This window comes from Haliotis rufescens, unplaced genomic scaffold (genome assembly GCF_023055435.1).
Source record: "Haliotis rufescens isolate VD_foot unplaced genomic scaffold, xgHalRufe1.0.p SCAF_16, whole genome shotgun sequence".
In the NCBI taxonomy this organism is placed as follows: domain Eukaryota; kingdom Metazoa; phylum Mollusca; class Gastropoda; order Lepetellida; family Haliotidae; genus Haliotis; species Haliotis rufescens.
This window is the reverse complement of record NW_025963846.1, coordinates 7,587,636-7,599,845: the sequence shown is the minus strand read 5'-3', so window position 1 is coordinate 7,599,845 and position 12,210 is coordinate 7,587,636. Positions and strand designations below refer to the sequence as shown.

The following is a 12,210-nucleotide window of genomic DNA, read 5'->3' as shown; positions in this document are numbered from 1 at the left end:
AACAGTGTCTGCAAATCATGCCCGCATGTGTTTTATAATAAACTCTTATATTTTCGCAGAACGTTCACGCTCTACTCGCGTCTTTCTGATATTATTATCTCATTTGAGAGAATCATTTTGTAGGCGAGACATTTTCTAACAAAGGACATATTAAGTTCATTTAGCTGATGCTAAAAGTGCGTTCCTATTTAGTTGCTGGGCTGTTACACATAATCTTGGGATTCATAATATCGTCTAGGTATTGTTCCTGTACAGTCTGGGAATATTCTTATATTCAGAGACCGTGCAAAAAATGTCAGGATTATTTTCGCCTCGACGTATGCCTTTGTAACTTATTGGTAGTCAATAGGTCCACGTCCGTTATGTCCTTGCTTTTTGGCGATAGGCTGCTACTCGTGTTCCGTTGGTCTGGCTGCCAGGGTTGACGTAGCCTTGCTCCAAGGCTGTACTGAAATAAAAGTCCATGGATGTGTAATATTCTATCCTCCTAATAGGTAAGTCTAGGTATGTGGACAGTCTCTTATGGGGACAACTTGTTCTTATTATTTACATAATCTAGACATTATGATTTAAACAAATAAGTTTTGCCTTAGAGACTTGTGCAAGTCTAGAGGTTGACGTGGATGGGTTGTTATCGGCTCCTTGTCCACCAGGTTCGGATACCAGACACATAAAGAGCCTAGCTACATCAACATTGGTCGCCCGACCCATCGACAATATTAGTAACATCCGAGTGTTAAATAATACTCCTGCTAAAGCACAGTAAGCAACTTGTAAGTCAGCGCCCGAAACGCTATTGGACACTCTCCGGTACCCGGTTGAAAACGATACAGTGGCTGTTATATTATGATAGTGAGGAGTAGGAGTCTTGACAATTTAACTTCACCCAGTTGGGAATGTTGGGTTGTTATTGTCAAGTTCTAACACTGACAAAGATAGCTTTGGAGCAATAGGTAAAGAATCGAATTTATGTAACTGCCTAAGAATATTATTAATAATTAAAACCTTTTCCATCATCATGAGAAAAGCATTAAGTGGGGTGACACTATTGCTCCCTTGTTCTTGATGCTTGGTTGATTTGGCAATGATAATAAAAGCATAAAGCTCTTTCCATAATCACAAGAAATCTCTTCTAAAAACAGAGGTCATTGTTCGATTCTGACTACATCATGAGCATGTACATGTGCTTCTAAAATCTCTTCTAAAAACAGAGGTCATTGTACGATTCTGACTACATCATGAGCATGTGCATGTGCATGTGCTTCTAAAATCTCTTCTAAAAACAGAGGTCATTGTTCGATTCTGACTACATCATGAGCATGTGCATGTGCATGTGCTTCTAAAATCTCTTCTAAAAACAGAGGTCATTGTTCGATTCTGACTCCATCATGAGCATGTGCTTGTGCTTCTAAAATCTCTTCTAAAAACAGAGGTCATTGTTCGATTCTGACTCCATCATGAGCATGTGCATGTGCTTCTAAAATCTCTTCTAAAAACAGAGGTCATTGTTCGATTCTGACTCCATCATGAGCATGTGCATGTGCTTCTAAAATCTCTTCTAAAAACAGAGGTCATTGTTCGATTCTGACTCCATCATGAGCATGTGCATGTGCTTCTAAAATCTCTTCTAAAAACAGAGGTCATTGTTCGATTCTGACTACATCATGAGCATGTGCATGTGCTTCTAAAATCTCTTCTAAAAACAGAGGTCATTGTTCGATTCTGACTCCATCATGAGCATGTGCATGTGCTTCTAAAATCTCTTCTAAAAACAGAGGTCATTGTTCAATTCTGACTACATCATGAGCATGTGCATGTGCTTCTAAAATCTATTCTAAAAACAGAGGTCATTGTTCGATTCTGACTCCATCATGAGCATGTGCATGTGCTTCTAAAATCTCTTCTAAAAACAGAGGTCATTGTTCGATTCTGACTACATCATGAGCATGTGCATGTGCTTCTAAAATCTCTTCTAAAAACAGAGGTCATTGTTCGATTCTGACTCCATCATGAGCATGTGCATGTGCTTCTAAAATCTCTTCTAAAAACAGAGGTCATTGTTCGATTCTGACTCCATCATGAGCATGTGCATGTGCTTCTAAAATCTCTTCTAAAAACAGAGGTCATTGTTCGATTCTGACTCCATCATGAGCATGTGCTTGTGCTTCTAAAATCTCTTCTAAAAACAGAGGTCATTGTTCGATTCTGACTCCATCATGAGCATGTGCATGTGCTTCTAAAATCTCTTCTAAAAACAGAGGTCATTGTTCGATTCTGACTCCATCATCAGCATGTGCTTGTGCTTCTAAAATCTCTTCTAAAAACAGAGGTCATTGTTCGATTCTGACTACATCATGAGCATGTGCTTGTGCTTCTAAAATCTCTTCTAAAAACAGAGGTCATTGTTCGATTCTGACTCCATCATGAGCATGTGCTTATGAATCACTATAACAAAATACTGATGATACCAGATGTTCGTGAAAACTCGAACGTATCCTACCAGTGGTACCGTCATGTACACAACTTGAAGTCAATTGTTCACCTGGCAGAGCATACGGTACAAGTCAAAATGTGCATTCACATCGGACATCACATGTGTTCTCCACATGTCTCATGAAACTGTTTGAACGCTTTACTAAGTCCTTGAGTCTCATTTCGTTCAACTGACTGATCTGGGCTTTGTTTGTTCAAGTTCTGTGCGGGGCGGTCGGGTAGCCCAGTGGTTAAAGCGTTCGCTCGTCACGCCGAAGACCCGGGTTCGATTCCCGACATGGGTACAATGTGTGAAGCCCATTTCTGGTGTCCCCCGCCGTGATATTGCTGGAATATTGCTAAAAGCGGCGTAAAACCATACTCAGTCAGTCAGTCAGTCAAGTTCTGTGCAAACGTACTGCACAGTGTACCAGCCAGAATATTATCGTTGTACCTATATATCATGAATACATTTGATAACCGACACGTGTGCAACCATTGGTGGTGATTTTGTCAACCATCTACAGTGCATATGTGTTATCAATGCTGTTTAAACATTTGTATGCATACTTATACATTGGGTATGGGTACATAAGTCCTTCAGTGTGTCAACGGGTCTGATGTGTTTTGTGAAGCACATCAATCTCAGAAACGTTAATGTCATCATAATTAGATTCTCTGTCTTAATCAAACACAGAAAACTGTCACTGTTCAATATGTTATTCTGACATCACAACTTTCGAATGTATGTGCTGTAAAGACTGTTATGGTTTGAGCTCTTCCTTAAAATTTAGTTATCATGCCAGCAAACATGTTCCCGCGAGTGTGGACCCTCCTCCCGAGGCAAGGGCGTTAACTGACTAGTTTCCATCCTTGTCGAACTAGGCTTGAATTCCGGAGTCCAATCACAATCGGGTAACGAACTAGACGTCAGGTTCGTAAACAACATGGATTTCAACGTGCAGATTTTGATCAAAGGCAGGATGTATAGCCAGCTGGCGTCGACAGACATTTTGCACGTTTTCATTTTTTTAATCAAGGTGATCAATTGATTTGGTGCAGTTCGCGAGATAAGACCCGTTTTATTGTAATATAGATCTTGATTATTGATCAGACAGTCTTGACTGTGCGCCTCCGTTTTGTTTGAAGCAAATGCAAGTGATGTGAAAGGTGGAATCTGATTGGCCAATAGGAGGGACATAGAAGGGACGTAATAGCCACTGGTGGCACTAGGTTCGAGACACGAAATCCCAGCCCAGTTCGGCAAGTGTGAAAACTGGACATTTTATAGTCAGTTAACGCCATTGCCTCGGGAAGATGTTGTTGACTTATGTAAATATAATAATGTCAAGATGAGACGACATGTATTCTGACCTGATGAGAAATTGTAGGTGTCTGGCGGCCACGTGTTCGATGATTTAAAGGCAGATGTCGACACAAAGTTCAGCATTCATTAAAAGGTTCCTTAAGTTTGAAGATGTCACGTTTAAATCTCTCTGCCCAAGGCCACGACCCAAGTGTCATGTTGACGTAACACCTGGATTCCAGATGAAGCTAACCTAGTGTTGACCGCTACTGTCCCAATAATAATTTGAGTTCGGCGTCGCTTGTAGTAATATTCAATCAATTTTCCAAAAGTGAACACCAACAATGACATTCACACATTGTGTCTTGAAGGGCAAAAAACTCTGAACTGAGCACGACGAAAGTTTCAAGGTTTCAGGGGTGTCATCGGCATGGTACTTGCAATCTGGATCACAAATAAGCTTATTCAGGATAGCAAAACGTAAAATAACCAATTTATTGCCTGTGTTATATGACAGTGTATTTTATTGTTGAACGATGATTGTAGCTGTTACATTGTTACAGAGATTCTGTAGACGCTCATTGCATTGTGTTTGTACAGTGATAAGTTGTCAGTAAACGTCCGGAATACCGTGGACTGATGTGGAATATTCTGTAATGTTCTGGTGCCGCTACTTGTGAGGGCATTGTGTAGAAATTTCCAGAAGCTAGTTAGACTGTATATAAGGTGACCAGAGCATGCCCCTCGTATCTCCAACACATATCGTCTCTCACACACTTCATTACATGAACACTAGCTTTCGCGTGAAGATCACGCATCATCCCTGATTCCCTGCCTTGGTCTTGGTGAATATATTATTATCACCGCTGTTTGTTTGTTATTGATACCGACCGATGTCATCATATAATATACTGTCATTGATTATTGTACTATCGCTCAATTGTGAACTACCATTGTAATTGCTTTTAGTATTTTGTATTGATTTGTAAACCTATTTAATGTTGTTATATATATGTTGATTGTATTACCATTTCTTGGTTGTTTGTTGGTCTCACACATAGTTCTTTTACGTACAGATATATTGGTTAACATTTGTTAATCGACACGTAAAACATGTCACCTCACAGTGTGGGAGCAAACTCAAACACTCCGGTAATCACATCAGCATGCAGCCATTCAACATCATCTATCTTTTCTACTGCGGTACTGAGCACAGTCTTTTGGTTCATTGTGTCTGCCAAGGCACGTGAAACGGACCAGGGCCCAGTTCCTCAAAGCGATCTTAGCACTAAGGTGATCGTAAATCCCATACTTTACCATAGGGTTACGATCATCGTAGCGCTAAGATCGCTTTGAGGAACGGGGCCCAGGGCCCACTTGCAGAAAACGATCTTAGCGCTGAGACTATTGTAAGCCTCTGTTAAAGTATGGGAGTTAAGATCAGCTTAGCGCTAAGATCGCTTTGTGCAAGTGGGCCCTGGACTTATTGTCCTTCTTTGTTTTATTTCTGTTATGGTACGTTGTCATTATTGTATAATGTTTTAGCTCATGGTGACATATTGTTTCTGTTGTATACTGGACACCGTCGTTGTGGTTTATTGGTTCTTCTGGTTTACGGAAAATACCCTTTGTGAGATAGGTTTTCTTCTGGCGTATTTTACACGATCATTGTGTTTCGTCTGATCTTGTATATTGTTTCTTGTATGGTACATTATAATAAAATCCACAGGATATTTTTCATAACCACAAGACTTCTCTGTTAAAAGAGGTGGAGTCCATTCGACGACACATATGTTGTGTTCAATTGTTTCTGCTTTGGTACGAACAATAATGAGAGAGTGAATATGATTTTATGCCGCTTTTAGCAATATTCCAGCAATATCACTAGAAATGGGCTTCACGCTTTGAAGCCATGTGGGGATTCGAACCGTGGTCATCGGTATGACGTGCGAACGCTTTAGCCTTTAAGCTACCCTACCGGCCTTATCCTGTTAAAAGACAGTGAGTGATCTTGTATGTTGCTTTTGTTGAAGTATTGAACACAACCATTGTTGTATGCGATTTCTTCTGTTGCATTCGACACACTATTGTAGCCATTTGTATTCAAGTCCACTTATTCAACTACCCATTATATACTGATCTTTAAATTTGTGGGCTTGAATTTGAGGGCAAATTTGTAAGACATAGGCCGAGTTCCTCATATAAGGTAATTTCGTGTAGACATTAATCATACAAGTTCCCGGTCGTGATTGTCAAATAGAGTTGTTACCGTTCTGTTCATGAAAAGGTAAGATGCGACCTATCTAATCAGGATTCCTCATTGACTAGGGCCTACAGATGAATGTTAAGTCAAGTGTACCGCGAATGCCAATCACACGTTCTGATAGCCGGAAAACCTAGATGTACAAAGACTCTGCCATCCTTTGAGCTTTCCCCAATGTCGACGTTCCTTCCGATAGTGTTGACTGCTGTGTGGTGCAAGTCTGCTGGTATCAGGGAATCCCCCTCGAAACGCGGACAAAGGGGAGAGCTAGATAACCGCTTTAGATTCATTATCTGACAATTGTCTGAGGCTATCGTTGTCACTTGGATGTTCTGTCATTGATTTAATTCATTCCATTGAAGGAGTTAACACTGACAACAAACCTCAAGTATCTTTCATCAGAGGGTTGGAACTCAAGTGCGCGTATCTTGCTGGCACAGGAAGAACCTCTTCGGGTCTTGCTTGGTTTTGAGGAAGCAAACATGGATCATTCGTCGATCGACAGATACCTTGTAACAAACACCAGCCATATTGGACGCAGTTAGCGTGGGGAAATATCGGCGAATGGGGAAAGGGGAGGCAGAGAACGATCCGATAAGATGAGAGAAATCCGATTATACTTTTGAATTCGTAGTTTCTAAAACATTTGTTGTGCACGTCTGGATTTTTTGCATTGATTAGGCTATTTCCGTTGCCCCTCGTTGCCCCATGGACAGACCTGGTTTCCGTTTCTCGATGACGCAAACATCTGTGCTAAAGTATTGCAGATAAAACGTCATCATTCCCTGGGTCATGAAAGGGACTCCGGGAGAAGCCATTAATAATATCTTTTCCAAAAGGGACTTATTAAGCCCTGCAAACAAAGGTTAAACGAGGTCAGACTGGAAGGCTGCTTTGAATCCGTTCTCCATAGGGAGACGACCACTGATGTAATGACACTTCCCATGCACAGCCTAAACTATCATTAAAGTCGGGTGCATGTGATTCATATGTTCCAGTTTCGGTAAAACTAGACTGGCTGACTAAAGGAAGTACATGCATACACTTGAAAATTGAATTTCACCAAAACATTACCAGGCTTAAATCAATAGCCGAAACTATACAAAATTAAGGTTTAAGACACACCTATGATACCCGTATCAAATACATCCAAATGGCAAAAGGAAGTGTACACTTGAAAGCTGGATTTGACCCAAATATTACCCTGCAGCAGGCTTAAACCAATCGCCGAAACAAAGGAAACTTGGGGTCACATCGACCTTACATCACAATCAAATAACCATTTCTTTGTTTTTTAGCCACCATCAAACATAGGTGTATACTTTCTTTAAGCCTCCGGCTTATCGGTGTTTTCTGAATCATGCGCGCTATAACTGCTCTAGTTCCATAGCGCGGCATGGCAGGAATTCTGCAATTACTTCGGTATAGTCCGGATTAACGTTTTTCGGCTTTATATACTCTTTTCTCAAGGACATCGGGGAAATTAGTGCCAGTACGTTTCACTAAAGATACAAAGGTTTATCTCAATGGTGTTTAAACATTTCACAAACTTTCTTATAGGTGTTTCCGAAAAAACAAAATGACGTCACATCATTACATTGTAGCACATGCGTTGAAGCTGATGCTATTCGTTTTTCACGACGTCATAGAATTCTTTTATATGAACTTATTCCCTAAGAGACCTGTGTAGATCCGGGGTAGAATAGGTCTTCAGCAACCCATGTTTGTCGTAAGAGGCGTCAAACGGGATCTGGTGGTCAGTCTCGCTGACTTGGTTGAAACATGTCATCGTATCACTGGATTGTCTGGTCCAGACTCGATTATTTACAGACCGACGTCATATAGCTGGCATATTGCTGAGTGCGGCGTTAAACAACAACCAAACAAAAAACATATTCCCTAAAATAGTATGTGATAAAAAGACAATGTAAATACGGACAAAAATACTATGTACCAGGAATACCAATATCGACATGGTAACTGTAAGGAGTCCGTGAAACATGTGCTTGAACTGCACGCCACCTGAGGCTCAGTATGACCAATGAAGCGTACTGTTTCTGCTTGACAAGACAGAACTTCGAATATCGTGACACCGCCCACACTGATCTTTTTTGTAATGACTTTTGCTTCTCCCAAATCAGAGACAAGGGGACGTCATATGCTAATTTAATTTCCCTTCGATCCCACGTTAATAAGTTAATTCTTTCTCTTCAATAAAGTCGCAAATGAAGCAGAATGACTAGCAAGCTTAAATGCTATTCAGGGGAGAAGCATGAGTACGATACACGTGGTTGTGATGTAAGTAATTGGTCTTGTGGTTAGCAGTGGGTATTAGTATGTATGTGGGTGGCTCTCAATACGCCATCTGATGCACGGTCATATGGCCATCTTCAGTCTATGGCCATACATATGAATAGGACTTCCTAAAATAGGATGGGATGAGATGGCAATGTCGTTGTTAGCCTTCAAGCGCCTAACAGGCAGCTTAGGGTGTGTACTCCCCAGGGAGCTCATCCAGTGACCGGAGTATTAATAGAGCTTTTAGCATGCCCCTGTGTGGTGTGGAAATATGCGCAATTTAAAAAAAATGGCCCACTGTAAAAAAAAGAAAATGGTTTCCAGGAAGATTGTAAGGAGGGTTGTAACGCTGTTCTTTAAGTGGATGACTTGGGTTGTAACGCTGTTCTTACTGTGGATGTGTTGGGTTGTAACGCTGTCCTTCAAGTGAATGACTTGGGTTGTAACGCTGTTCTTACTGTGGATGTGTTGGGTTGTAACGCTGTCCTTCAAGTGAATGACTTGGGTTGTAACGCTGTTCTTACTGTGGATGTGTTGGGTTGTAACGCTGCTCTACAGGTGAATGACTTGGGTTGTAACGCTGTTCTTACTGTGGATGTGTTGGGTTGTAACGCTGTCCTACAAGTGAATGACTTGGGTTGTAACGCTGTTCTTCAAGTGGATGACTTGGGTTGTAACGCTGTTCTTACTGTGGATGTGTTGGGTTGTAACGCTGTTCTTCAAGTGAATGACTTGGGTTGTAACGCTGTTGTTTCGTGAATGTGTTGAGTTGTAACGCTGTTCTTACTGTGGACGTGTTGGGTTGTAACGCTGTTCTTCAAGTGAATGACTTGGGTTGTAACGCTGTTCTGTTTCGTGAATGTGTTGAGTTGAATCGCTGTTCTTGCTGTGAATGTGTTAGGGATACAACTCTGTTCTTCAACTGAATGACTTTAGTCGTAACGCTGTTCCCTTTGTGAATGAGGCGTGTTAAAAAAAATGTTTTTGCCGTAAACAGATTGGGTTGTAAGCTGTTCTTGTTGTTCTTGTTTGCTTATTGCTTATTAACATAATAAGACACAACAGCAAACGATAGATTTAAAGGTCTGGTCAGGTCAAGGTCAGGTCATGGTCAGGTCAAGGTTAGGGTCGACAACATGATCGAAGTAGTCGGGACCAAGTCAGGCTGTAATCAAGGGGAAAAATAGGCCGTGAATGTTTCATGAACATGTTGTAGATGTGGTGAAACCTCGTCGCCGGTGACTGAATCAATCAAGGGTTTGCTGCATCGTTGTGTAATCGTACAAGGTCGGCGTAGAGAACTGTTATCGCACGTTTCCATTTAAGTAGTTTCTTTTCCTATTTGTTTTCTTCTGGTTAGGCTTAGGCCCCAGCAACTCGTAAAAGCGCTGATCAGACTCGGTGACTTGGTTGTTGGACTGTCATCCTACTCCAATCCTCCGCTAAATAGCAGTAAACGGTTTGTCTGGTCCAGACTCGATTACTTACAGGCCGCCGTGACAAAGCTGGAATATGAAGTGCGACGTTAAACAAGTTAAACAACTCACTCACTTTTGCTCATATTCACACTCTCAATTATTTGCACACCCACTTTCTACTCTAGCCAATTCACAGATAATACTAAAGCATATTCATTTTTTTTCAAACGCAAGTATTAAGCCAAGCAATGCAACTTGTTTCCATACATACATACATACATACATACATACATACATACATACATACATACATACATATCCCTCATTGCTGGAAATACGTATAGCCTGCCATTTAGTTTGATATTTGGGAACAAAGTAAGGGGAATATTTAACTTCTGAATTTACACTGACTATTTTGCCTTCAATTGGAGAGTAATTGAATCATTCCCCCAACATGGGCCCACTGGAACAGCCGTTCTTGTCCTCTGTGTGCTGGAAACGTAATTAAGCTGAGTGTAATCGCGTTACGAGATCCACATCATCAGCCCCAGACCAGTGAGCGAGACAGAGTACACTATCGGGAAAACACATAGCCATCACTACAACGTAGATCTTTCACACTATGGTCACCTGTCGCATATGCTAGTTTCAGGAGTATGGTGTAAAGTGCCCATTTACCCTTTGCCTAGTGGCGGCGGGTGGACATCAAAGTAACTTAGACATTGTACCAGCACCAAATCGCACAAGGCAAATAAATCTTATTATAAGGCAAATAATTCATATAAAGAGTATGATATGAGTAGAACTTGATTTCTGTCTCCTGTAGATAAAAAATCAAACGATATTCTGTGAACGACGTGATTGTTTGTTTGATTTTGTTTGTTGTTTTATGCAGCACTCAACAATAATCCTGCTCCATGACATGCCTTTACATATTCGTGTCAGGGCCAAGGAACACTATGCGTTATATCACGAACAATGTCCCTGGTATCGATGAGACTGGACTCATTACCCGATCAATGTGCGGCCTCGTGCGAGACACCCGTGAAGATCCGGGGTAGAATAGGTCTTCAACAACCCATGCTTGCCGTAAAAGGCGACTATGCTTGTCGTAAGAGGCGACTAACGGGATCGGGTGGTCAGGCTCGCTGACTTGGTTGATGCATGTCATCAATCCCAATTGCGTTGATCGATGCTCCTGACATCAATCACTGGATTGTCTGGTCCAGACTCGATTATTTACAGACCGCCGCCATATAACTGGAATATTGCTGAGTGCGGAGTTAAAAACACCAACCAACTAACGTTGTGCGAGAGCATGTATCTTAATCCGGAATCTTCACGTGGATTCTGTTCTAGTTTTTCAACTCTGATGACACAGATACAACATAACACATGTGTGTATTGGACACAGTTTGGCGAAACGAAAACTAATTACCAAACGACAACTCGTACAAGCTGTGGCCTCTCCTTGGCTCTTTGTCCGCGGCCAGCTGAGACCGACAGCAAATGTGGCTTTCTTGACTTTTCAAACTTCACATAAATGTCGGGAGGCAATTTAAATTTTCTATTTATTTTTTTCAAAATGCTTTGTAAGGCGTTTGTGTAAATTAATTATCAATGGATATGATATTCGCATGAAGCATGCGTGGGTATTAGAGCTACGTACGAATATAGTGTATTACATTATGGAAAGAAACGAGGCTCCACAAGACAAAAAAATTTACATGAGACGGGTTGTTTGTTATTTATTTCTGAAAATGTTTGATTCTCCAAGCCTCCCTGAATTCAACATTAAACAGTAGATGGTTCGGCAAATGATGTGTGCGAAGCTCGGCATGCTGATGGTTCTTGTTCAATTCCGCATTATGGATTGGTAGATACTGCGACGGAAACTCTGACACTAAAATTGTTGAAATATCAGATACTTTCTCTTCCACGCCGAAGAAACATTATTTACAGTCATTGTATTTAGGTCTGGTAGTAAATGCATAATATAAAAAATACGTCGTTTACTGAATAAATAAGTGTACTGTCCCTAAGAATGAGAATACTTTAATAATTGATGTCAATATTATAAGTATGTACGTGTGTTTCAGATCCCACAGATCAGCTACGCGTCCAGCAGTGTGGACCTCAGCGATAAGACAAGATTCGAGTACTTCTCCAGAGTCGTCGCCCCTGACACATACCAGGCCCAAGCAATGGTGGACATAGCGAAGGCATTCGGCTGGAACTACGTGAACACCTTGGCTGACGACGGCACCTACGGGGAAAAGGGAATCGGAGCGTTCGAGAACAAAGCAAAAAAATCAGGTATCAACAGATCATACGCATTATAATGAAATATCAACAATACTAACAGTTAATAATAATAATAATAATAATAATAATAATAATAACAATAATAATAACAAGATTCAAGAAAAAAACATGGTACTTATGCGGACCTC

General features: G+C 41.0%; 1 protein-coding gene across 1 annotated transcript in view; it reads left to right on the top strand.

Annotated features, from left to right (window-relative positions):
- The window catches only part of LOC124134075 (metabotropic glutamate receptor 8-like), a 118,907-nt gene that overhangs the window by 83,380 nt on the left and 23,317 nt on the right, over positions 1 to 12,210 (top strand). The window contains exon 2 of the mRNA XM_046498717.2: positions 11,857 to 12,073. Within this exon, the coding sequence (XP_046354673.2) occupies positions 11,857 to 12,073 (217 nt within the window). The remainder of the gene's footprint in view (positions 1 to 11,856; positions 12,074 to 12,210) is intronic.